Here is a 26,077-nt window from a genome sequence, read left to right on the forward strand (position 1 = left end):
TGAGCCCAGAGGCCAACACAACTTGCTTTGCTGCTGATGAGAAGTTGGAACTCAGACTCTTAGTGATGCCCATGGAAATACAAACTTCCTATTGGATGTGAAAAATTAGAACAAAATGAGCAAAACAACAACTGAAACATCTTCTAAAGGACTTAGATGAGTTATTTTGTTTTCTGAAATAAGACCATTTACTGGGGAACTCTAATACTGAAACAATGAGGCACTGAACAGGGATAAGGATACCCCTAATTATGGTTTCCAGAACCAGTATTATTTTGGGTGGAGTGTAGACTGCTGGGGTTTCTGACTGACATAAAAATCAGCAACTAATTAAGGCCCTGGTCAGGACATTATGCAAATACAAAATGCCCCTGCTCTTTAGACGTTAATGCCCTTCTCCTCCTCTATGTCTAATATTCAGGATTAATGACTGGCAGCTCCATGCATAAACTCTGGTAAATTCCTTGGTGCTGATGGAGTGGCCATGACAGCAGTATTCAATCGTGTTTTTGTGAGTAGCTGCTATAAGGAAAGTCTGTTGCCTAGCATCTAGGCAACTGTATGCCCAGCACCCTCATATATCTGGTATAAAGTTAAAAGCAGGTGTGAGTAACAAGTAGTTTACAGTGAATAAACACTGCATCTTTATAGTATACCTAAATGTTTAGCTACCCACCAGATACTTTGAGAGAAGCATAAAAGAAATACACACACACACGCAGTTGCACTCATGCGGAGACTTACTTCACTGTTGCTGTAGTCTGTGTGATCACATTATTCTGTACAAATGAGGCGTAAAATTGCCATGTCCCTGTACCTCATCCACTCTGCACAAGTGCAGACCAGAGGAAGAAACTGACTTTTTTGGCCTGTCGTTAGTCACCTGGGATTAGCAGTGTGGAACACACAAGACTTCATATGAAGTCAATGGAAGGACCTTGACTAGATGTAATCTCTTTGTCTTGGCAGTACTTTTATAAAAATGCATATGGAGTTAATGTAGGAATATAGAGACTTGAAAAGTATCAATTGGGAATGACTAGAAATAGAGTTAGGCAGATTGTTTGGATGATACCTTATTTGCCATAAATGGACTTCTGAGGTGAGTAAAATGATTTTTAGTTCATCAATTTTGCTTGCTTAGGCTTTAAGCTGAATAAAGCTCAGAAATGTAAACCATGGAAAAATTCTGAAAAGATTCTAAACAATCATGTGCCAATTAAGTAAATGAATAAAGGAAAACTAGTAGTAATCACTGAAGAAGATAATACCTGTTTGTCCTGAAAGGAAAAAATGTGGAGAAAAATCAGCAGTTCATTTTGAATTCAACAGTCTCAAGCTATGGTTAGGGTGATCTATTGAGCCAGGGTTCAGCAACTGATTAGACATTTGTGATATCACATCACAATTCATTATTAATCTTAATGAACTATGAATAAGATATCGTTAATCTAAGTGTGGCTAAAGGGGAACTTCACAAAAGCACTTCCCAAACAGTCTTTCAGGTGTTCTCTCATCAGTGCAGAAGAAGCCCAACCTAACTTAAGGCTGACCATTTGACTAAGGGTGGAACATTGCAAAACTTCAATCTAAAATATTTGCTTATTTCAGGTAGGAACACTCTCCCTGACATGGTGCCTGAAGGTGAATAAACATAACTGACTATGGCACTTAACCACGGAAATATACGCAAAATTCTCTTTGCTAGCAAATCATCTTTCCCCACCAGTGAAAGGCACCTGAGTGAAGAAGCTGTGTTAGAAGTCCTAAAGCACAGTACAGATTATAGGCAGAAATACTGTCAGCAGTATTGTACCACAGATATTGTTTATAAACTTGTTGGACTCCACAGAAACTCTTATTTTCTAGAAATGGCTGTATGTGTCTGAAACTTCAATAGAATGATGCATCAAATTTGAGGAAATTAAGGGCAGAGTCAGTGACAGGAAAGAGCAATAGGACTGTCAGGACATGGAAGGGAGAAGGGAGGGAACATTTAAGACTCATTTGGAGAAGCAGATCCAGTTCAGCACATCACTTCCTTGTAGCAGGAGTCAGAAGGTAAAAAGGAAAACACAGTATTGTAGACAAGAAACCAGGAGCTGGGATAACTGCAGAGAGATGGAAATGACTTCCTCCCCAAATTTCTCCCCTTTGCCAAGAAAAAGGCAGATTGCAAAGTGCTTATTTGATTTGAATAGGCACTTCATAAGTGGATCAGAAGCCAGGGATAGCAAATTGCAATTAATAGCTAATGATCAGAGAATGGCCCTGATTGCTGCTATTCTGGCTTCTGGTCCTTCCCAACGGCCAGGTTCTTGCCTGCAAACGGGTCCTGTAGGTGGGTCTTGTGGGTTCCTCCTTCGGCTTGCCTGCATATTGGGTCCTGTAGGCAGGTCCTTCTGCCTGCCTGCAGACGGGGTCCTGTGGGCAGCTCCTGCTGTTTGCCTGTGGGAAACAGTCTGGGTTTTGTGGTTTTTTTTTTTATATATTATTTTTTCAATATTTTTTTTATTTCTTTATTTTTAAATTAACCAGGAAAATCCCTTTTACTTCTATGCCTCTGTCCTGACCTTGATCAACTGGGGTTGAGTTTTAGGCCTTTTAAAGACACCACAATCAAACCCAAACGAAAGCAAGCCAAACTAAGCTAAGGTGGGTTGGATTATGACCTATCACTCATATGATAACCGTCCAAATTAAAAAGCGACAAACAAGTCTGAGAAGAGTCTGGAAGTATGTGACTTTTATAGTTTTCAAGGCTTTAGCTATCTGATTCTCTTTGTGGTGAAAATTATTCCTCTAAAGCTATTTAACTGATACAGACAAGTCCTTCCTTACACAATTCTGCTGAGCTTCACAGTTTCTTAGTAAAGTCTGATCTGTCTCACTACTTGCTAATGTCTTCAGCGGATTAAAAACTATGTGTGTTTATGTGTGAGTGACAATGACCACTAATTCATAAAGAAGTTTGAAAAACATTTTCATCATTTTTCTTGCCTGTTTGCACAATTGCTTGCCCTCTAATGAAGTTAACAGAAAGAAAAAAAAATAAAATCTCTAGCTTCTGTTAATCTTTGGGAATTTCCATCCAAAAGCAGATGTAGCGAGCTTCGTTTCTACCAGACAGGTCCACTTATCTATCATGGCTGAGAGCTTTCATTTCTGATATCTCATGAACTTTTTTCAGACAAAGTGGCATCAAATTGAATCAAAATATGAGGATATTACATCAGGACATGATGCTTCAGCATCACCATGCACTGCTGCAACATTGAGACACAACGATGCCAACTTGTTTGGTTTAAGTCCCATCAAGGAGATGGGAGTGTTAAGAGTGGTATCCTATCGTCTGCTAAATTTAGCCATCAGACAGCCTGCAACTCCCACAGAGGTGGGAATAGCACATTGACAGCACTGAGGCTGGCAATTTACTGTTGGCACTTACGGTGAGTTCCATATCCTCCTCATCTTTTTCTTTCACTGGCTTTTCTGGTTCTTCTGGTTCTTTCTCTTGAAGATGGATCTCGTTAGCCTGGGACATGTAAGGCATATCATCTTTGTTCTTGAATTCCAAGCTGAGGATTGAAGGAGGAAGTAGAATTCCTAGAATTACCTAAAGCAATAATAATAATAACAATAATCATCACAGTAAACAGATTACAATCATGATGGTTACTTAGTATCAAATGGAACAACTCCCCCAGGACATTTAGGAAAAGGAAGATATGCATGTATGTGAGTTTCTATGGCAATAGAGTATTTGTCACTTGGGGTAATGTTTTCAGAGCTCCATAGTGAAACAAAGCACGTAACTTCTTATTAGCATTGCTGTGACTGCTATGGCTAATTGCCCCTCTTGAATATTTCATCTGCTTGCTCATCAAAAGCGTATCGTTACATACCAGAAGGTATTTACAAAATATTACATAAGGTCAACGGCAGGTGGGACCACGGGGTATTCAGACCTTGGACCTACAGATTTCTGCATTTTACATAACAGACAATATCAGTGTAAATGACAAGCAGCATTAATTTCTACAGAGAGGGTTAATAGGTCTCAAGCTCTCTGTGTCCATACTTAACGCGCACAGGTAGTCAAGGCTAAGTGTGTGTGGATCTGAGGAGATAAGGCAGAGCCAGCAAAGCAAACGCTGATGTGCTTAGCTACGCAGTCCCCTTAGATTTTGCTTCAGTACCCTGGCAGCCATGTAAGGCTCACATTAATGCCAGCTCCTTCTTTTCTGCCTTCTTTCTCTTATGATGTGGGAGTGCAGAAACCATTAAAATTACCTTGTGTGGTTATATGCAATGAATGATGCTTGGGGTTAAATCAGTGGTATAACTGAAGAGTTATCATATGAATGCAAAAAGAAGTGGCCTGTCTGTTCTCAAGCACAATGGCTTTTCCTGGTTTTGCTGTAATCTCATGGAAAATTACTTTGTTATACATCTCTCCCTAAATGATAGTGAAACCAGATAGTTAGCTTGTTGGCAGGTCAGGGAGGGTGACTGGTTGTGCTCATCATATCAACAGACAGCATGTGTGTTGTTGAAACCATCCAAAGTACTGCAATTAGGAGCAGTTAGCATATATGAATGCTGTGCCCAGCTTCAGAAGAGCTGAGCACCAGGCTGTCTGCACTGCTCCTGCACTCGGCTTGTCACAAAAGGGGGTGTCCAAGGAGAGGTAGTTATGGGAAGACCTGGCTCCCCAAAGAAGCTATTTTTAAGAACAGGCAGGATTAACAATTGCCATTCGTGCTATACATCCCCGGTGAGACTCTAAAGAATTACATTCGGCATTCTTGCCACTTGCCAGTTTCGAGAAAATTGTTCATGGGAAATAATCCATGACTCATGCTTGCAAATTTATTTCTTTGCCATGCTGCCTCATCCTCATGTAGCTTGTAGCCTGCTTTAGCTTTAAACAGGCCCTGCTAATGAGCTTCATTGAAATAAAACACTGACTAGAAATTGAGTAAATGATCCTTGTGAAGCCCTGATGTTACAAGAAGCTGAAAGGAAACAGAGTCTGTTACCTTCAGCTATTCATTGTGAAAGAAAAGTCTATTTTATGGCTTATGAGATGCATGCTGCAAAGAAAAAAGCATACAGTAGGAAATGAGTTGTTGCACTGATTCACCTCTACCCAGGTTGAATATCTGCAAAGCCAAGCAGTGAATAGGGCAATGGGCCTGTGTGTCGAGTTAGAAAACTAGGTAGTAAAGATGTCTCCAAATGTGAGAATGTTTTCTATCTGTAAGCAGAACAATATTTAAGCACAGATCCTGCAGGAGGATGATGAGAATGCTATCAGCCACTTACACTCATTCATCACTGTCACTGGATTATGATAATGATGCAAGTACTCATAAGCATTCTTGCCATTACTGAACATCTTTTCACACAGCAAAACAGCTAAGCAATTACCCCTTTTCACACACGCGATTAATGTAGGAGAGAGCACCTCTTCACTGAGTGTATTTCTCAGTCATCTGGGAGGAAGAGACAACTCCTGGTTATGTACTGGCTGGTGAGTACTTTGGTGAAGGTGAGAGATGCTAGCCCATGGACAAAAATTCACCTCCCAGAATCCTCCTTACTCTGTTAGCAGTTTTGCTAAGCATGGAAGTAAAGCTTAAACAGCTTTGAGAATTGAATTATCCTCTAGATCCTCTAGGGTAGCCCCTTCAGGTCAGTCATCAGGAAGATTGGCAGGGGATTGCAAGAAAATTCGTACTGCTTGCTTTGGCCTGTTCTGGGTAAGGTTGTCGGATCAGCACCTTTCACTGGTGGTTAATTCACTTACACATACTTTTTCTCTATTTATCTTTAAAAACCTTGCCTAACTCCTCAAGTATCCAGGCAGGGTGACATACTAACCTCCTAGCTCAGTTCTTATTCTGATGACTCTCACTGATGCTGGAGGGGGCTTTGAGAAAGATGATGAAAAAACTAAGTAACATGCTTTGAACTTGCATTTGTGATAATCTTCCTGGTGAAAATCTGAAGAATATACCCTGCTTAATGTTGCTGCAAATAAGCACCTAAAATACGGTTAATTGGGCCAGCTATTGCTGCTTTCTCGCAAGCCCCGTCACCACCTATTAGAACTTCTCTGAGTGTTAATTTTATTTTAAAACAGTGCTTTGCTGACCTTTAGGCCAGAATTTTTACGCATCCGGAGACGACCCATCCACATGTCTGTGAGCAGCATTTGGCTGCACGTGTGAGCGATGAAGTCCCTGTGCTTGGCTGCCACTGCGAGCTGCAGGCACGTGGCGTTGCTCCAGTTCTTCAGCTCGTAGGTCAGCAGTTTCATTGCCAGTTGCTCATCCTGCTTGTACGACTGGTCCAACAGCTCCACCGCCAACTGGCCAAAGTCCCTGCAACAGAGGGACATTCGTGGATTCCCATTAGCCCAAGCAGCCTGCTGCAGAAAACACCCCTCTGCAACTGACAGCCTCTGCAAGGGGGACATCACCTTCCATCATGCAAATCGTGATATTGACTGTACACATGGAAACCCACATTTTCAAATGTGAGTGGCTAATGGTAGGCATATAAATAAGTGCCCTGACTTAGCAGTGATGAGCACCCACACCTACCAGCTGTCTGCTCCCACTTGCCTGCCCACCTCCCTGGCATTTTCTAGCTGAAATCCTCTGGTTATCTGCAGCTTAGAGGATTGCTTCTGTGCTGTTTGCCCATGGCTTTGTGGTCAAGCCTCCCAGAAAACGGAGTGTCCAACACCCTTTTTTAAATTCTGCGTCTCAGACTTTTAACATCAGGAGAGATTATTATAGAATCTAGTGTCCTGGCTTACTCACCTAAGCATAAGCACTTGGCAAATTAACATTTCTGCCCGAATATTACGTTTGTAAGGATTTCCAGAATTTTTCTGCTTGGAATGAAGAGAGTGTCTTGAAAAAGCACAGAGGAAGGTTTCAGCCTGACCCTTGAGGCCTCAGGGAGACAATAGACATAGACAATATAGATATTTCATTGCCTTCTTGTCACTTTCTCATTTCAGAAGTTATACTGCTAGCAACTCTGCTACTCTGGCAGGCAGATTTTTTAAAAGCCATTTAGACTTTCTCTAAAGTCTAAATTTTCCCTACAAGTTAGAAATGAAAGCAAGGTACAGATAAGCAAATTTCAGGAAGGTTGAGAAGCCTCTCTCCCTTCTTTTTTTTAATTTTTTTATTTTTTTTAGCCCAGGAAAGTGTACATGAAAGAAAATCCACCTGGAATTATGGTTCAGCTCCTGGGATATGTCATCCACCATGTCGTTTTCTGATGCTTCATGGGCCATGGCTTTGCAGAGTTTACAGGCCACCAGTGCTTTAGCCATAGCCTCTTCCCCATGCTGCCAAAAGAAGAGTGCCATCTTCTGACGCTTCATCAGCACAGCCCACACCATCAGCTCATGGAACGGGAAGGGGAAATGATTGATCTCAGGGTCATCCAAATCAATATCAACTTCTTCTTCTCTTTTCTTTGTTGTTTTCCTCCCTCGCCGCAATGGAACATCATCCTGTGAGAATTGTAGAAAAATTTTTTTCACCAGTGAAGGAACTGAATCAATTCATATAATGCACTGGAGTTAGTACCTGGTGTCAAACACATTCCCTCCAGCCTAGCCCCTTCAGCTTTTTTTTTGACAAAATATTCAACACAGGAAAACGATGAAAAAATTATTGGTCCATGCACTGTAATTTTAAAGTCAGTAGCCCCATACCTACACACAGGGAAAAAGAGCTTTGGACTATCACTCTGAAGTCCCCAAGAACACAGAGAACAATAACACAGTATCCAGAAACAGTTTGGAAAAGTCACCGTTAAAATAAAGCTAAGAGTTCATTCCAAACATAACATCTGTTGTAATGCATCCGCCCCATTCCACCTCCAGAAAGCACATATCCAGGGGATGTTCTGGTCTGCTGAAGACTCCCTCCCTGCTTATTCTTGTGTTTTCTCCCTTTATCTTCTCACAACAATAGGAATCTCCTTTCTTTACTCTCATTCTGCCATTGTATTCCATGTTTATCCTTTCTTTCTCCAGCTCTTTGCTATTTCTATCGCCTTTAGTTTCTTTCCCATTTTGACCTATTGCTTTTGTCAGAGGAGTTGACCTATACTGTGCTGCGTTTATGGCAGCAAAATGACAGTTCTCGTATAAAATAACTGCACAAGAGAACACCACTATCTCCTTGAAGCATTAGGGTAGCCAAAAGTGTCAACACGATTGATAGAAATTTGGCCCATGTAAAGATTTCTGCATCATTCTCTGCAACTGATGCATTTCTCTGAGCATGTTTTAAAGTTATATGGTTATCTGACTGAAATCCTGCTTGGCCTGACAGAACGAAACACTTTGCTTAATCTTCATGAAAAGAAAAATGATGCAGAGAGGGGGCAAAGACTTCTTTTCTCTTATATATCCACTGTAGTTTTATTAAGAAGTGCTTTTTAATCTGGCCCTTGAGCAAACAAGGTATCTGGATGAAAAATACAATTTGTGTGGCATGTTCGTCATACAAAACTTGAAAACACCTATTGGTGCTTTCATTACAGTGAATTTAAACATCATCTTGATATTGCTTATATTTGTCAAAGAAGAAAAAGACATTAAGATTTATCACAGGTCGCCTACCTCCATTCCCAACAGTTTCAGGGCTTTTGGCTGTACAAAAAAGTTAGAAAAATGTTATTTCTCCCAGAAGGGTGATGAAAAATTGCAACTATACGTGTATTCATGCATACGTACATACATACATGCATGTGTGTAACATGTGATGTATAACATATAGTATAGAGTAATAATAGACAATACAAATATAACATATATAATTTATATGTGATGTAATTGTAATACACATATATACATCAATCAAATAATTGCATATATATATATATTTATTTAATTCCACCTTGAGTTTGACCCTATTTCACCAAAACACACAACAGAAGACATACATTTGGGTTCAGATACAAATTAGAGTTGGTTTGGGGCTGTTCTAGTGATTAAGAGATAGGAATTACTACTAAGGCATGAATGGATTTCTCTGGAGTACATCAGTATTTTGGCTATTCCCCTGGCACACTTTTATTGACTGCTGTGGAGCTGCTCTGGGTCAGTATCTGTGAAATTGCTACTCAAATGCTCTTCTTGATGGAGTGACTAAAGGAAGGAAGTCACTCCCAGTAGCTACAATTACTACCTTTCCTCTCAGAAGTGAAGAATGCAAGGGTAGGGAAACAAACCAACCCATTTCAGGTGTCTGGCTGTAACTCTTTCATAGAGCTGTTGCTCTTTATAGCCACTTAGAATCATATTCAATGGTATGTATTGCCAAAATCTGAACTGAGACAGGAAATGAAAATGTCTGGTAAAAATAGGCAAAGAAAGAACTACAAATCTTACTGGAAGTAGTTAAGCAGATTTTTTGTTGTGCTGGATTAGGTTGGTGGCATTAGGGATGACAATTAATATCTTTTATGTTTTAGAAAGGTAGCAAACTTAACTTTGGATTCATAGTATTCTAATCTGTCAAACATGAAAACCATAAAAATACTGAACAGTGCTTTTTCCAGGAGCCCACTGACTCTGCTGGAGCCACATGCGGACAATAAACCCAATTTTGAGTTATGGGTTTCTTTGCCCTGATGCCTTCAGGCCACAATCAAGAAGAGCCAAGAGATAGGAAATGCATCTATCAAAACACAAGTTTTTTCAAGTCTAACTCAGGTGCCCTATGGTATTATTGGTACAGGTCAAAAGACTTGTCTTTCAAAGCTGCAGCTACTCATAATTACAGATTTTAAGTCAGAGAAGGCTGTTTTATGTCCTGTTCTAACCAGGGCAGCAGAATCCAATACTTTTTTTCATTAAATTAATAAAAAATGTAGCTTGCATCAGTGGCTGGCTTATGGTATGTTGTGGTGAAATAGCTGCTATGTACATAAAGGAAATGAATCTGTAGACTGAATAGTGTGTGCATGTTGATTCCCCCATCCTGGAACCATCTAAGAAGCTAATCTCTGCCAGTGACTGCAGTCATACAGATGGCAAATAACTTGCTCCTTACCCTCTTGGGCCCAAATAAATTGTGGTACAGTGTTCTGAACCGCTTTCGGGTGTAATTGCAGCGATACGCTCCTCCCATCAGGTACTCTATCACCAAACCAATATCAATCAGACTTATCCGATAATCAGGGGGTAAATTTCCCTGCAATGAAAATAAGAAGGATGGTGGGGGAGGAAGAAATGCTCATTACTGGCATTGTTAAATATACTTCATAATGATCTTAGAATAAAACAATTTAAATAGTTAAAAACACGAATGTATTATTATGCTGGTTAATTAATTCACCTTAAAATAGATCCAACCGAAACCTGGATATTCTCGCTTGGAAAGAAGACATAAGTTAAATAAGAAGGTGAAGAACTTGTTGGAAGTAACAGAAGATAACGTCAGTACACAGTACTCATATTCTTCAGCTGGGGAAACAAGGAACACGACTGCAGAACAAAAAGCACGAGGATCAGCACACTTGAAAGGTCAGGCACAGTTGCTGGACTCTAGTCCTGCAAGATAGCACCTTTTCTGCACCATCTGTCCCCCACAACTCTTGTCCTGGCATCTCACTTCTCTGCTGGCATCTCACACCTCTGCTGGCATCTCTTTGGACTGCTTCATCTGCACTGCCAAGGCACGGTGAAGTGACATCATGCGATATCATTTGTTCACATGGAACCAGATCCTGCGTGTGATCTTCCATCCTGCGGTGCTGCCTTCCCATGTTCCAGGAAAGGAGGGGCAGGGAGGAAAGAGCTGTGTTATCTACTCTAGGAGACTCACACAGTGCATGAGTTACTATTATTGCTAGTTGTTAGAGGCAATGAGAGTCTGTTAACATTTGTTCTTGGGGTTATGTACAAATATACACATATCTTTGCTTAAACTCCACACTTAGCATGAGGAAAGCATCAATATGTATGAAAGTAAGTATGGAAGTTGTCATAGACAAAATATCTGTGGCTAATTCTTTGCTGTTTTGTCCAAGAAGAAAACTCCAGGCCCATCGGTTTTCCTAGGTGGTCCCTCCTTGAACGCCCAACATATTTTACTGAAAGCCCCTCTAAGCATTGTAATCTAGCTACCTAATTTCCAGCAGTGCAAGGCAGATCTGTGCTTGTAGCAAGGGTCATTAACTGTATCCTGGAAAAGACATCTACATACTTACTCTTCCATTTCTTTTCCTTTCTTTCCTCTGTTAAACATAAAATATATGTACAATGTCTTCAGCAAGCACTCTTAATTTTGAAAGGAAAAAAAATTATAATTATGTTCACGTCTTATTTCCCTCACTTTGTGAAACCCCTTGTACATACCTTCCTTCTCTTCACTGTCAAGCTTGAAAAAGGCAACACTAAGGTTATGAGCTCTCCAATGCTTATGGCTTGCAAAGTGCTGAAGAAAGATCTCAGTAACAGCTTGTCTCTTACTGCGTATGAATCTAAGTCTGCCTGTGAATTAACTGGGCATTTCTATCCTCCAGTAGCAACAAGACTGATGCAAGACCTAGCAGGCCAGAACAATGCTGAGGGGAGCTGGTCTCAGGGATGTGCCACTAAAGTGCTCTTGGAGTTCTCTGGCAATGGAAGAACAAAATCCCAGTGTGGGCATATCTGCTTTTCTGCTCCTCCCTGGGAACACCATAAGGAAAACTCTGATCCCTTTTCATGAGGAAGGGAATGCCCCCAGATGAAAGTTTGCCTCCTTCTCTAAATCACTGCCTCCGAATTGTTTGGATGGCAGTTTCTGGTTCAGCAAGCGGTTCCTTACCAGAAAAGAAGGTGTGATTCAGCAAATTGTGAGTAGGTCACCCAGATCTAGAGATCTCATTAAGAACCCTACAGATTTACAGCTCTTGTCCTGTATGTCATTGTGCAAGGGAAGTGACTACAAATCAAAGGTGGAAAGAGAGGTAAATTATCCTTCTGTGAACTGCGAGTAGTAGCCTTGGAAAAAGAGAAAATTACTCTAGTAAAAAATTAACTTGTATAGTCAATATTGCAGAAGGACCAGGAAATTGTAATTGTTGGCTTCAGCCTTTTTCAGTGCACTGTAATACAATAATCACATTTTCTCTAATGATATACAGCACAGATTATAGTTAGCCTGTAGCTCTTTTTATGTGATCATCAAAAGAAGGTTAGTAATTCGCACGGAACAATTTTATGATTGCCGTGTCTTGCTGGAAATATCTGCACGTCTGCAGAAATCTGCCTGGCTTCTCTGCAGATGTGCTTACTAGATTCAGAGCAGACAAACACTAATGGAGAGCAGATGGCAACTAGTTCTGCAGAAGAGACGAAAAGGATGCAAAGGTCCTCCTTCCTCTTCTACTTCAGCCAGTAAGAGCAACTGCTTATTCCCCTCCCTGCTCACCATGGTACACACGGCATGCTGAAAGGCTGAGGAAGCGCTAGAAAGGGAGGTAGTGCTGTGATGTACCATGCCTAGCAAAGGGCTGGCATTCAAAGGGGCAGAAGATCAAGCAAATTTAGTGGCAAAAGGTGGGCTGCCGTCTTTCAGTAACGTCCCTTAGCACATCCTGTTGCACTCTTCCAACACTTGGCTCATCTGTTGCCAGCGGGGGAGTCACTGTGGTCTGCAGGTCTGCATAGTAGCCTAGTTTATTTGATCCCAGTCATTTTTATTCTGAAGTGTTTAAAGAAAAATAACATAAATCTGAAAATGAAGTCCTGCTAATTGTTTTGTTTGTTTGTTTGTTTGTTTTTGCCCAAAATGTTCTCTCTCCAGAGTGGTTAAGACAATGACAGTTTACTAGAACAAGGATGAAGGCGCTGGCAGAAGTGGGAGTTGTAGCTCCAAGACAGAGTTGTGGTTCTTCAACAGCCTCCTGCTGTCTTAATGCAAGACTCTAAAACTGACTGCTTTGATGTTATTAAGTGGCAAATCAGAAAGCACAACATCAAGGTGCTGCATGTGTTAAAAAGCATGAGTTACTTGATGTAGTTCTTCTGATTCGTAAAATTTCTTAACGGGATTTAGATAAAAAATTTCCATTGGAGTAACTTTAATAAAAGATGCATCTAAACCTCCCAGATACTATTGACACACCTTACTAAAGAAAACTCACATATTCACAGCAGAAATACACATTTTGTGGACATATACATATGTATGGCTCCATGCTGATACACAATTTCTTTTTCAAAGTTACCAGTCCTAGTAAAGCCAATCAGAACATCCTTATGAGAGGAGTTAAGCATGTGCCAAAGCATTTGCTGTATCAGCAGACACCTGGAACCACCCTGGCAGTGGTGAGTCTGCTTGTACATGAAGCACAGTGGTGCAAGTGGGCCAGAACTCCACCAAGAACAGCAAAAAATTGGATAGGCTAATTGTAGTACAGCCAAGGTATTTTGGAGTGACAGAGGAGGAGGTTTGATTTTCAGGTATGATGGGTACCCCAGTTGATAATCAATTAACCTTTTCATGCCAGGACAAGCTCTTCAGTGCTAATGCATTACTCTTTTTCTGAAGAAACTTGAAATTTAATCTGTAGCTAATAAATGATAGTATTTTTTAATTTCATGTGCATTTTTATGTTCAGTGGGTACCAAATCTCTGATTTTGCATGCTTAGGAAAAAAATAATACGTTCATAATTCTGTATATTGCCTGTTAGGAAATGTAGACATACAGTGGCAGTCCAAAATAAAGAACTTGAAAACTTCTATCATCCCAGAGTGGGATTAAGATATACTGATTATATAAAATTTTTTGATTGAAGAAAAAATTCACCCGCTGATTTCTTCTATTAGGTAGCTGAGCCAGAGAAGGACTTTTTAAAAACAACCTGCAGAGGGCAACCTCCACTTACAACACGATGTCAAGCGCAGCCACTGTTTCTGTCTGCGTAGTCTGGAGGCATCGGTTTGGACAGCCTAGGGAAGGGAGTCAGCCCTGTATGTTGAGTTCTGTACCTCGGACAGGAGACGGCAAAAAGGCAAAAGGTGCACGTGGGTTTGTCCCTGTATGTAGTTGTGGAATTGAGAAGATAAGAGAGGTGAGCACAGTTGTCTCTAAAGCAGCGTCATTAAGGAGTACTCTGTCTTTTTAATCGATACACGGCAGAGGTTAAGTGTGCTCTGATTACTGTTAATTCTTTAAGACTCTGTCTCCAGGCCTTTACAACGTGCTGCGCAGGCTAACAGTCTTCACAGTGATTTTTGGAAATCCAGAGAGAAAAGAGATTGCTCTGTTACATGTTTGTGTGTGTGTGCGTGTTTGTGTCTGTAAGCTGCCACAAACAGGATGTGGTAATGTGGCTTCTGGTGCTGAAGTTCTTTGCTGTAGTAAGCAGGCAGGGTGGTCTTTCAAACAAAAAAACCTACCCGCCTAGTGATTTATACAGCTATGTAGTGCAAAAATAGTAAATAAAAGAATGCCTCTAGGATTTACAAGCATCAATTTTCTATTTGAGAATTCTCAATGGTGCAGCTGTAAATAACTTTTTACAGCATACACCCTTTTAAACAGCGCAGATTTAAAATTTGGCATGTATGAATGAAAAGCAGAGTATGGATATCCGTTAACTGTTGTCTCAAGGTGACATTACAATTTTTGTATTTATATTTTGTGACGCTGTAATTAAATCTGAGGGGTTTTTTGATGCCAGGGGTATCTGGCATCAAAAAACTAGCATGAGCAATATGGTCCAGTTTTTATGCATGGTGGGCCTCTTAACTGTCAGGCAGTGATGTCCACTGAGAAGTTATTTCCAAGGAGGTGTTTTCATTTAAATTGTTGTCAGATCTGCTGACTGATTTACAGCTTCGTGGACTGGTGAGGGATCTGCTCAGACGGCAGGGCTGTGGTGAGCTGTCACTTTTCTCCAAGTGAACCGTGATTGTTCCTCATCACTGACAAAATGAGAAACAGGGCCCCAGAGCTGCAGTTCCCTGATGGAAGTACTAGAGGGCTGCACCAGGCTGTTTGGTTTTGAAGTTCTTAACTATATTCTAATAAAAGTATTCATTGGCTTCATGTAGTCAGAATTTCTGAAGACTTTAGATATGCAGAGAGGAAACAAAGATGAATTTATGGAAAAATGGCCATTACCTAACCAGAATATTTTTTTTTACTAAATATGCAGTTTATTATGTTTCTAGTTCTGGTAAATTGGGCTTCAAGAGAAGTAGCCCCTCTGAATGCACTCTAGTCTTACTTTCCTCCATCCAAGGGGATTTTTGCATTGTCATTTCTTCTGTAGGCATTTCAGACTTTCAGATGGTCACTTAATATACTGTATGTAATTGAATAATGATGATGCCATGTAACACAGTAACCAAAGAAAAACACCAGAACCTCCCGAAACATAACTACTGATTATTCTGTAGCAGTATTTGACAGAAAGATGATATATGGAGCATTGTTGCTCCCGTCCCTTAGTTGCCTTCAATTCTGCTTAGCTGTCAGTGACAGCAGAAACGACCAAAACATCTGCCTTTACAAAAAAAATCCCTATTCCTTTTTCAAATCTTTTATCTAGTCCTACGTACAGAAATCTCCTTTTTCAAGTATGCTACCCTTGAGGTCCGACTTACGTAATGTGCAAGGTTGTAATCTGCACGTTTTGGGAGAATGTTCAAACTGATGAGGTCAGTTGCAAACTCAATCTCATTGCTTGATCCGTATATTTAGAGGATAAGGGATTTTCATTCATTGCAGCTGCTGTAACACTTTTAATCCCGAACATATTGCTAAAGGTATTTAACATCTCCTTTCTGTTACTATACCTTTCCATGTTTCTATCCTCCTCTCCTAATTGCTCGTTATAATTCAAGATGCTTGAAGTTAACTTGATAAAGGGGCAGAGGGGAAGTTGCACTACTTTAATATATTTGTGGTGAGGAAGATGGCTACAACATACCACACAACACAGAATGAGGAACTGTTTTAACAAATTAGGATCCAGCACAAGGATAAGGGCTATTTTACAGGCTTGGAAGTAAACTAACAACATGGAAATTAGCTTTGACAATAGTTGCAGGTATGGAAAAAATACAGATAACAGCATAAATCCACTTGGTATGTAAGAGCCTACAATTATGCTAGCGGAAGCACTATTGTCCAAGCATCTAAAACGACAGAGAAAGCAAGCCAAATAACTTGCTAATTGTGCTTTGTATGCAAAAAGTTCATGTTTGGTACATACAAACAGGACATTTTGTAATGGCAAGGGGAGGGAGAAGGCTCTGACTAAAAGCTCATGCAAAACAGAGATTGTATCTAGCTACAGAAAGCAATCATAGCATTATCTCCAACCTACCGTCTATTGGACTCTTACCTTTTTGACATCCCTGACTAGATGATACAGAGTGTTGGACGGTCCATGTCTCTGCAAAAGACAAATAAAGAAGAATAAAATAGTTTTGCATTGTCCAAAGACCTGCAAAATATAAATGTTGAAACAGCTTTCTCACCTTAGTAGTTTAAAAGTCAGGCAACTGAGAGCACTTTAATTGTACAGTGTTATCAATTAAAAAAAAAAATAAATTACAAGAGCATTATTTCACCTGACTTCTCTTTTGTACAAACCCCTTCAGTAAGAAAATCACAAGAACTGCCACACTGGATGAAAACTAAGGTCCCGTATACCAGATCAGGCTCCTGGCTTCGGCAGAACAGGAGGCAGCACAACATGCACAGCCTCTGGGAGAGGGAGGAAGGAAAAACAGCTGCTAAAGTGTCAGCCTCCATGCACTCAGGATCTCCACTTCCACCATTGGTGGCTCAGAGAGTCCCTGAGGCTGATGTAGCATCTAGGCTGTCATGTCTGAAAGCCACTAACAGCTTGCACAGTCTGTCAGTTTGCCCAGTCTTGGCTCCACCTGACATGCAAAACATTCTGCAGCAGACTCCCACAATTTCAATTATATGTTATGTGGAGAAGTACTTTCTTTTCCGTTGTGTATTTGACTGATGCTGGTATTTTAAGAGACTTTTATTGGAGGTCTCCTTGGCTGTACTTGATGATAGATGCATATATGCAGAGTCAGTGTTTCCATATACACATTGCTCTTGCCAACACTTAATTTTATGTAACCTCATCACTGAGCATGATCAGACTTTCCTGTGATTTTTCATATGCTGCTTCAGATTTGCCTACTGTGCATGTTGCTGTCACCTGCAAACATTGTCCCTTCAGCACTTACTATTTTTCAGATCATCTCTAAACAAGCGGAAAAGCAGTGGTCGCAGTATAGGGTCTTGGATGACCCTGGTCATAATGTCCTTTTGTGGTGAGAAACAGACTATGTATTCCTACTCTCTGTTTTCTATCCATCAACTAGTTTTTAAACCACAAGTGCCCCTCATCTTCTGTGCCATGACAGCTAAATTTCTTTAATAACCTTTGAGGTTTTCAAATATTGTCAAACAGGTTTTGCAAAAATTGGTTGACCAAGTGCAACATCCTTATCCTCCTGCATGTTGACTTCAGAAATGGTTAAAAATTTCTAAGGCTTAACATTTTCTTCCAGAAGCTAGGTAAACTCTTTCTTGACATAAAATAGATTCCTTTGTCTATTAATTTTATCCTTGTATTTTTACAAATTTGCCATTGCAGAAGTCAGGTTCACTGGTTTGTAGCTTCCCATGTCACTCTCAGGACTCACGTTGAAGTTTGGTATTTTTCATGCTAAGGCTATTATGGGTGCATTAAGTCGTATGTCACAATTGGTAGTTTTGACAATTCACAGCTTGGGTCTTTTGGATCTCTTGCGTAAATAATTTATGGTGATTTCTATAGCTCACAATAAATTTGTTCAAAAAGACCTTCTTTTAGGTCTAGAACTTAAGACTTCCCTCAAACTTATTCCCTGTAAAAAACTGGCTTTGGTACAAGAATTAAAATGCTTATCTCTGTAGCAAGAAAACACATAGGCTTTCTGTTTGTAATACGTAGATGCTAGTTGATAGGCAAAGTTTAGGCTTATCAAAGATCAGATGGGAATCTGTCTTAAGGGTGGCACAGATACCTATTCCTCTATATTTTGCACAAATTTAATGAGTTCATATTTGATATTTTTGAAAGACTGTCTTTTGGTCACCATTAGTGTGAAACATCTCTGGATAACAGCCCAGTGTGGCAGCTTATGATGGCAGGGCTTTGAAAAGTACTGGCAGAAAAAAGCTTTTTGAAAAGGGCTATGCACTCTATCACATCTCTTTCCAACAGACAGAACTAACAATCCTAAGAAGTAGACAATGCTTTAAGATTTTTTCCATACCACTTAAGCAATTTGAACTTACTGGACTTTCTCAGTAGGCAATAATGATGTGAGTGTGTTTTGCAGTTGAGAAAACAGAAGCAATTTGAACCTGTGCAGTTTTAGGATCATTTTATGGATAAAGATTTAAAACTTGCAAACAGGCTTTTAAAAGCCAACACTATCCTTTTTGTAACATTCACTAAGGACATAGGGGAGGCCTTCACTGTAATAGACCTCCTGAAGTCATCAGATTTCTACCTTAAATTCAGAATATTATCCCAGGAAGTTGGCTTCTATTTATTTTCTAGTGGCTGAGTTTGATCAACAGTTGCAAGATTTTTCTGAAACCATAAGGGCTTATACTGTCAGGTGTCATATATCACCACCCTACTGGTCCTAACTTGCCAGTTACTGTCTTCCAGCCAGGGCCATCTGCCTAAATCTCAGTTCTATCATGTTGGAATTGCAATAACCAGAAATCAGCTGGTCTTGTGTGTGCATTACAAAACCCATACAGCAGATTAGGTGGGCAAGACAAACCATGTTCCACTGTACAAGAGAGAAAGCTAAGAAACAATGTGGACTCCTAACAAGCAAAATTTCTGCAGCAGGTGTTGGGTGCGTTGTGCATCATCATGTTGTTGTAACATGAATGGGAGCTAGAACAATGAATACAGAGATAGAAAATTTGCCTTAGGTTGGCCCTACCGTGTTGTACAATTCCTCTAGCCGGGAGATGGTGAGAAAACGATGCATGCTTACTCCATTTTCTATGAGTAATTTCACAAAATCCACTCTGTCCAACACCAGTGCATCCAGCATTGCTTGCTCAAGGGAGCCCACCTGCAAAGCAAGCGATTAATTCAGGCCGTTCCTGGGCATCACAGGCTGTATCCGTCTGGTCCTGTCACCCTGGCACAAGCAGGGAATCCTGACAAAATTCTGAGGGTTGCTCTGCTAAGCTTAAAACAGGATAATCACAGTTTTAGTCTATATTGGTTTCTCTGATCCAGGGCAGCATTTCAAAAATGACTGTAAGAGTGTTAAGATAAACATACTCTAGGAAATCCAGCTTAAGGCCAAGGAAGTGGAACCCAGGAAACTGGTAACCACACCTCCACACTATTCAACACCTCATTATTATCTTTATTTCTTGCTTTCCTGACAAAGAGTTTATTTTTATTTGGTATATTTTTTTGTGCACACACTCACTTTAACTATGTCTTTACTAGCTTTTTCCTCTGTGTGGAAACTCAGGGAAATTTTGACACCCAAGAAGCTTCATAATTAGCATTTCTTTGAAGGGCCAAATGCAAGAGGCGTTCTTATGTAAAACCTCTATTTTTTTTAATCTCTTTCAGGTGGGGGGAAGTTAGAAGGATGAGGAATTATCTCATAGTTCCAGCTTTTAGCTTGCAAAATGATTGCAGCTTGCAGCATTTATGCAAATTTTTGCTATGATGTGGAGATGGAGCAACAACGATAAGAACAGTTTAGTACCATTGAAATTACTCCTCTGTTTTGAAGCATGCTTATGCCCAATATTGAAGACAAGATAAATAGTCCCGTTCATTCCATAAATGAAAAGGCAAGGATTTTTGAAACTGGCTTTATGGAGCAGCAAGCTCCAGAAACTCCTTTACAGCAAGGATATTAAAACAGAAGCTTTTCCTTTTGTTATAATTTTTCCATGGGGAGCTGGCATATGAAATTTTCATGATGGTGACAAAACAAAAGGCACAGTAACGAATATTGTGATCCAATTAAACCTTCCAAAGGAAGACATGGTGGACTTTAAGGAGCTATAGGTATGGAAATAGTCCTTCTGTCTCTTACTGGGTGACTTCTGCCACTGTAAAAACTGCAACACAAGTTGGGAGTTGACTACTCCTCCACTGCACTGCACAGCATTCAGTAACCCCTCTGTTTACAGCCCTCCCACTACTGCAGAGAAGTATTGCCCGGGAGAGCGGTGTTGGCCAGGGAGCGTGTCCCCACAGCTGGCAGCTGGAGCACAGGATGGGGCAGGCCAGAAGCTGGCAGATGGATGCACAGCAGCACTGGGCATGAAAGTAACACCCGCTCAGGTCTGCAGCTGCAGCACTTCTATGGTGCCATTGCTGATCAGCTCTCCTGGTCCACCTGATGACCTCCAACATTTGTGCAGTGCATTTGTGATCTCTGACTATCATCAAATTCTGTATTTGTACATAAAAGCCTATTGCTTGAAGAGCAAAGTTTTGCCTTTCCTTTAATTTATTGTAACATGGCTATAAACAGATACTTGTTTTTCCCAGCTTGCAGAATCATTGCTTGATAGTATAGATGTGTTGCTTTCCCTTTCTTTAAAGGTGTGGTCTCTCAGTGTCAAGGCATCGCTAGATGTCACCATTTCCTTGAACAAGCCAACATATTAACATCTTTGTAACCCTGCTTGTCCTCAGTAGCTGTGAATAGGAACTTTGTGTTTGGCTGGAAGCATGACTCAGTATATTTTAAACTGTGTTAAAACCACTGCTGCCAACAGAAAGGCTTTAATGTTGTGTAGGGTTTAAAGTGTTTTCAGTAGAAGATGCTGTATATATACTGTACCGGCCACTGCTGCCCATAAATAAAGATCTGACTGCGGGCGATGTCTACTCTGTTCCAGGCTAATGCTAGGCTCAGCTGGTCTGGAGCAGATGCGTTAGCTCCTGTGTATACAAACAGGGATGGAGGGAGGAGAGGAGAAGAAAAAAGAAACAAGCCATACGTTAGACTCAGTTAACATACCACCACTGTTATTTCAGTTTGTCAGAAGTCTCACAGATGTCCATGCCATTTCTGCAAATGATCTCACACACAAAAAAAAAACAGACCTTCCATTATCCCTCTAACAAAGTACTGGTTCTCAAATCTGAATCTATGGTTCTCAGGTTTTCTCATAAACGTTAATTGTTTCCACACATCCCCTGTGAAAAATACAGTAGGTACATGTGATATAGGCAGACACAACTTGTGGTGAAGTGAACTGGTTTTCCTCCTCTGGGATGGGAAGCAAGAGAAGAAGCCAGGAGGAATACTGATTCAGCTGCAGGAATACGTGCACACACACACATGTATGCACACCGTATGGACATGAGTGCACACATACATACACGTACATCTAGCAATTACAAACAGGTTCAGCTCACACAGAGCCCACAGATTTCCACAGCTGTGCATTTTATGCACATCTTCTATGCATTCCCACTTGATAAGGTGGGTGGGGATCCTATGTGAGCATAGGAATGTCTCCTCTGTCTATTTGTACAGAGGGGTCCTGGTGGGACAAATTTCCTTCACACTTGCAATATTCATGTAGGCATGATATAGATCTGGTGTCAAGGTATACTATGTCTGAATTAAATAAGAAACAATGCAGATGATAAGATGGGTTTAGAGCTGTTTGTTTTTTTGGAAGGGAGGGTATGTTTTTCCCTGTGGTTTTAATGGACGCTGTGGGACATTCCTGCCCTGCTGTGCTTTTTTAATATTTCACTAAGGATTTCATGGTTATTAGCTGACTTGTAATAACAAAACAGTATTTGTGCTTCAGTGTCACAGGGAGAACTGGCCCGAATGAACTGATCAACCAAATAAATAAAGAGCCCTTCGACTTTTAACTACATAGCTGCTTGCAGCGATTAGGTGATTGTATAAAGGCTCATTTTTTAAAGGCCTCATACCTTCACTTTTTTTTGGTCTTTGTTAGTTCTTATACTGATATCATGAAGTGAGGACAAACAAGAGCTTTTCATAACTTCAAAGCATTTCTGTCCCCATTTCAGTACTATTCAAAATCATGCACTATTCCAGCAGAAAGTGGACTCTGAAACTGGAGATGCAGAAAACATAAAGCATAACGTGCTGGCTGCTGAAATTCTCTGTGAAGAATCAATTCAGCAGACCTTCAGGAACCTTAGTCTACAGTTTAATTTCATAACTCTCAACTTTGCAGTCAGTTCACTGCCATGAAACTTTGCCAAGTACTTGGCAACATCTACAACAATTATTTGGGAGATGTTGGACTGTAGATCATTAGATCACTTTCATTTTATTAGAGAAATGAGCTCCTATAAAAAGGTAGGTGATGTGGGAGCAAGGTGATAGAAAGAAATGAAGATGAGAAGAAAAAATAGTGAAAACAGTAAAAGATCTTTCTGTCACTAAGAAGTAATGGGAACACCCCTTTATGTAAGACACAGCTTCTCATTGCTATATACTATGACACAGACAAAAGCTCTCACAAGAGACCTCATGGGGGATGTCAGTGACTTCTGAACATTTCTTGAGTTTCTTACACCAGCAACATGCAACATTCAAGAACAGAAAATATTTACCTTTGGGAGGGGAAAAAATGTCTCTACGGTTTTGCTTATAAAACCAGAAAAAAATACCCACCGTGGGTATGATAGTGTAAATTAAGTACAGAGAGCAAACAATGTTCTCCCCCTTTCTGAAGCAAACAACAGATCCTCTCAAAATGTCATTGGATCTCCTCCTTCCCATCCATGTGCCTGCAGGAGAAAAGCTTTGGCAGGTGCTCAGGCAAGCTGTCTAGTGAGCAGTGGAGGAGGCATATGGATGAACTCCAAAACCCAGGGGCAGCAATGGCAGTTCCGCGCCTGGCACCATTTTGCACATGTGATGGGGGAGCTTCACCTCCTAGTTTTCCTAAACTGACTGCAGCCTACAGTCTGGGTAGCCAGGGATGCAACCTGGTTTAGAAACTGTTTTGGATCAGGAGTGGATCTGATGAACATGGGGAAGGAAGTGTACTACTTACACTGCCCTCAGTTCAGCCTAAACTCAAGCCAAATCATAGAGGGTCCAGATGAACAATTTCTGACCCCTGCAGGGAGCCTTCCCCAGTTTGTGTGGAGTGATGTAGCATTCCTGGACCCTTTTGTGCTTTAGGAAGAACCCGGCTGCTGGATGGACACTGGGCGTTTTGGTGCATCTGATCATGGGAAAGAGCAACTGGCATGGGGCACCAAGTGGTGGCTGCATCTCCAGAAAGGCCCCGAAGCCCAGCAGTTAATCAGAACTGTTCTCCATGAGCGTGCTTATTATTCCAAATACTTAGAAGAGGGGAAAGCAAGCCATGGTCCAGCCTCTGTCCTCACTTGCCTCCATGGTGTTAAGGGCTACCAGCAATGGACAAATTTTCCTGTGGGTGCATGTGCAGCCCTGGACATGATGCTTTTCTCAGGGCTTGTTACTGTAAGGGTTCATTCCATTGTCTCACAGAGCCCTGAAGACATTTGGCAATTGAAGGAAATGTATCGTTTCTCAAGAGGTTTCTGTACTCCAGATCCAAACCAGTCATCAGCTAGGGTGTAGATTGGGCCTTACAGGTCTGCATGCTGGGGCTCTGATGCACATGGTCGGATGACCGCTCCCGTGGTGTTTGTTGCTGGAAAGCTCTTGCCCCCTTCTCCTCTTTCCTGTCTTCCCTATGTGACCTTGAGGTGAGTGTGGATGATGCTGGCATTATGTAAGAGGAGAAGGAAAATAAAAGCTAGCAAAGTTTGCACAGAGCAGTTTGCAGATGCTGTTTAGTCAATTTTATTCCAGGATGGACTGATGACTTCTGACTTAATGTGAAAAAGAAAGTATCTAGGCTACTTCAGGTGGAATGCTATCCACTATTTAGAAGTAAAAATAATTCCACTAACATAAGAAAAACTCCATAGAACAAATGTGAGATGAGCTTTCTTAAAATACTGTCTCCTTTCAATAATCTCCTGGATTGCATTTCGTGCCACAGAGCATGTGTTTCAGTCAGTAAAAAGAATCCAAAAAATGTCCTCTCTGAGGACTCATCTTGCTCATGACTGTCACTGCAACGTACCCGAATCAAAGCCAAAGGATATTTGGGAAATCAAAGAATAAGATAGAGTTAATAACCTACTGCTCTCATCAACTCAATACAGGGATTGCAGTGGAACCACTTCTTAGGCCCTTAACACTGTCAGTGGTGAGAAATTAGCATTTCTGCTCTCTACATTTCTGTTTCATCGTGTGTCATGTCAAGATTATCTGCTTAGTTGTGTTGAGTTATTGTAATTACTGTAGTATACTTAACTGCTTTATATGGTGTTTTAGGCAATATGACCAATGTCTACGTACTATTTACTCACTATTCTGGTGTCTGTCTGAGCATAAGATACATTTAAAAGAAAGTTTTAAGACAATATGACTAAAGTCTGCCTCAAGACTCTTCCTTCCTTTCATCTGCTCCCAGAAGAAAAGTTGCATTTGGGATGCAATGCATTGATTTGGCAGTGCTTTATTTCAGAATAGATATTGCTGGCTGTAGATAGACAGTGCAAAGATGGTGCAAAGTTGAATGAACAAGAAGGAGATCTGGGTCTTTCAAGTTGGTTCCTTCAGGTGTTAACTTTATACTCTCAGCTGTCCATCCAGGAGCGCTTGGATATCTTGCATAGATTCCTCTCGTAAAAGTCAGGTGATCTATCCAGTATCTTGGCCCAAAAATGCAAGACTCCTTGATGATAAAGCCTGGGACCATAGACTTAGCTCTGTGAGCTAGGGTACACGTACATTGTAGAGTACATTGTGCCCTTGCAGGGTCCCAGATTACTGAAGAGTTAGGCTACAGGCTTTTATATACTGGCTAAAGTTTACTGTGATGAATGTGAACTTCTAAAGGATTCTCCTGGGATAGTCTATGATACTTAGTGCTCAGGAATCTGGAAAGCTGAAATGACACAAACCTGCTCTATATAGACCTAAATAATTGTTGGAGACTCGTTTCTGTAGTGGTTCTAAGCATGCCCTTCCAACCTAGACAGTTCTATGATCCTATGATTCTATGCCAGTGTCCTCTTTGAATCATCATTTAAAGAAAAGAATTAGATTAGGGAAAATAGCAATCCAAATCATCTTTCTGCTCTGCATCTCAGCAGGTTTTATGTTGTCTTCTGTTTCAGCAACTCATTGGTGAAAAGGCTGTGTTTCCACTGCATTTGATACAAGCATCATTTTTGGCATTTAGCCGATCAATTGATGATAATAAAGCTGATAGCAACAACAGCTCTAAAGGCAGTAACCAGGTGTCTGGCGGAACTCTGAAAACTTTCAGTGTTAGTGATTTCAGGGCTGTCAGACCATCACACTGTCTTCCAGGACCATCTGATAACACATGATGGCTGTTCAGTGGGCATGAATCATGACTTATTCACAGGCTGGAAAGTATGCAGAGACATCAGACCTGCATTAGCCTAGCATGGCTTATCTCAGAAGGTTACATGGCACTAATATTACTATATGCATATACCACACAGCACCTCTTTCCCGATGCTGATAATTGCACCGGGAAGGCTTCTGCAGCACTAGCTGAAATATGGCTGGTGCTACTAGTATGCTCCAGACATTGCAACAGCTTCGTGAACTAGGATCTTTGATGCCACTTCAAAGCAATTATATTTTAGAACATCTCCATATGCTGTCTTTAACTTCCCTGTCATATGCCTTCTGCTCAATTAGCAGCTGCAAAAGGACAAAATCCATTACTATTTGAGTTCCAACTGTTCAAGTTAAGATACAGTTAAGCTGTATCAATAAATTTACTTGTTACAAATTTATGCAATTGGAAACTTACTTCCCACAGTTGCATGTCTCTTGAAATTAAAAAAAAAAAAAAGACTTCACAAGCCATATGCTGTTGTGACATCCATGCAATGTAAATTGATAACCAGATTGGATGCCATTC

General features: G+C 40.7%; 1 protein-coding gene across 8 annotated transcripts in view; it reads right to left on the bottom strand.

The window, feature by feature from the left end:
- TRPM3 (transient receptor potential cation channel, subfamily M, member 3) overlaps positions 1-26,077 on the bottom strand; it is a 278,412-nt gene that overhangs the window by 43,151 nt on the left and 209,184 nt on the right. For 2 of the 8 annotated variants that reach the window (XR_001413818.1, XM_014958479.1), the window contains exons 10-19: positions 20,911-21,011; positions 19,027-19,161; positions 16,392-16,442; positions 10,380-10,415; positions 10,095-10,235; positions 8,660-8,689; positions 7,251-7,540; positions 6,161-6,389; positions 3,449-3,616; positions 2,323-2,448 (exon numbers count right to left, since the gene is read on the bottom strand). Coding sequence is in view for 7 of the 8 variants with exons in the window: in XM_014958479.1 (XP_014813965.1) it covers positions 2,323-2,448; positions 3,449-3,616; positions 6,161-6,389; positions 7,251-7,540; positions 8,660-8,689; positions 10,095-10,235; positions 10,380-10,415; positions 16,392-16,442; positions 19,027-19,161; positions 20,911-21,011 (1,307 nt within the window). In the remaining variant the exon portion in view is untranslated. The remainder of the gene's footprint in view (positions 1-2,322; positions 2,449-3,448; positions 3,617-6,160; positions 6,390-7,250; positions 7,541-8,659; positions 8,690-10,094; positions 10,236-10,379; positions 10,416-16,391; positions 16,443-19,026; positions 19,162-20,910; positions 21,012-26,077) is intronic. The other 6 variants (XM_014958481.1, XM_014958480.1, XM_014958482.1 and 3 more) reach the window with 6 other exon arrangements.

Source organism: Calidris pugnax, unplaced genomic scaffold, assembly GCF_001431845.1.
Source record: "Calidris pugnax isolate Ruff unplaced genomic scaffold, ASM143184v1 scaffold360, whole genome shotgun sequence".
Taxonomy (NCBI): domain Eukaryota; kingdom Metazoa; phylum Chordata; class Aves; order Charadriiformes; family Scolopacidae; genus Calidris; species Calidris pugnax.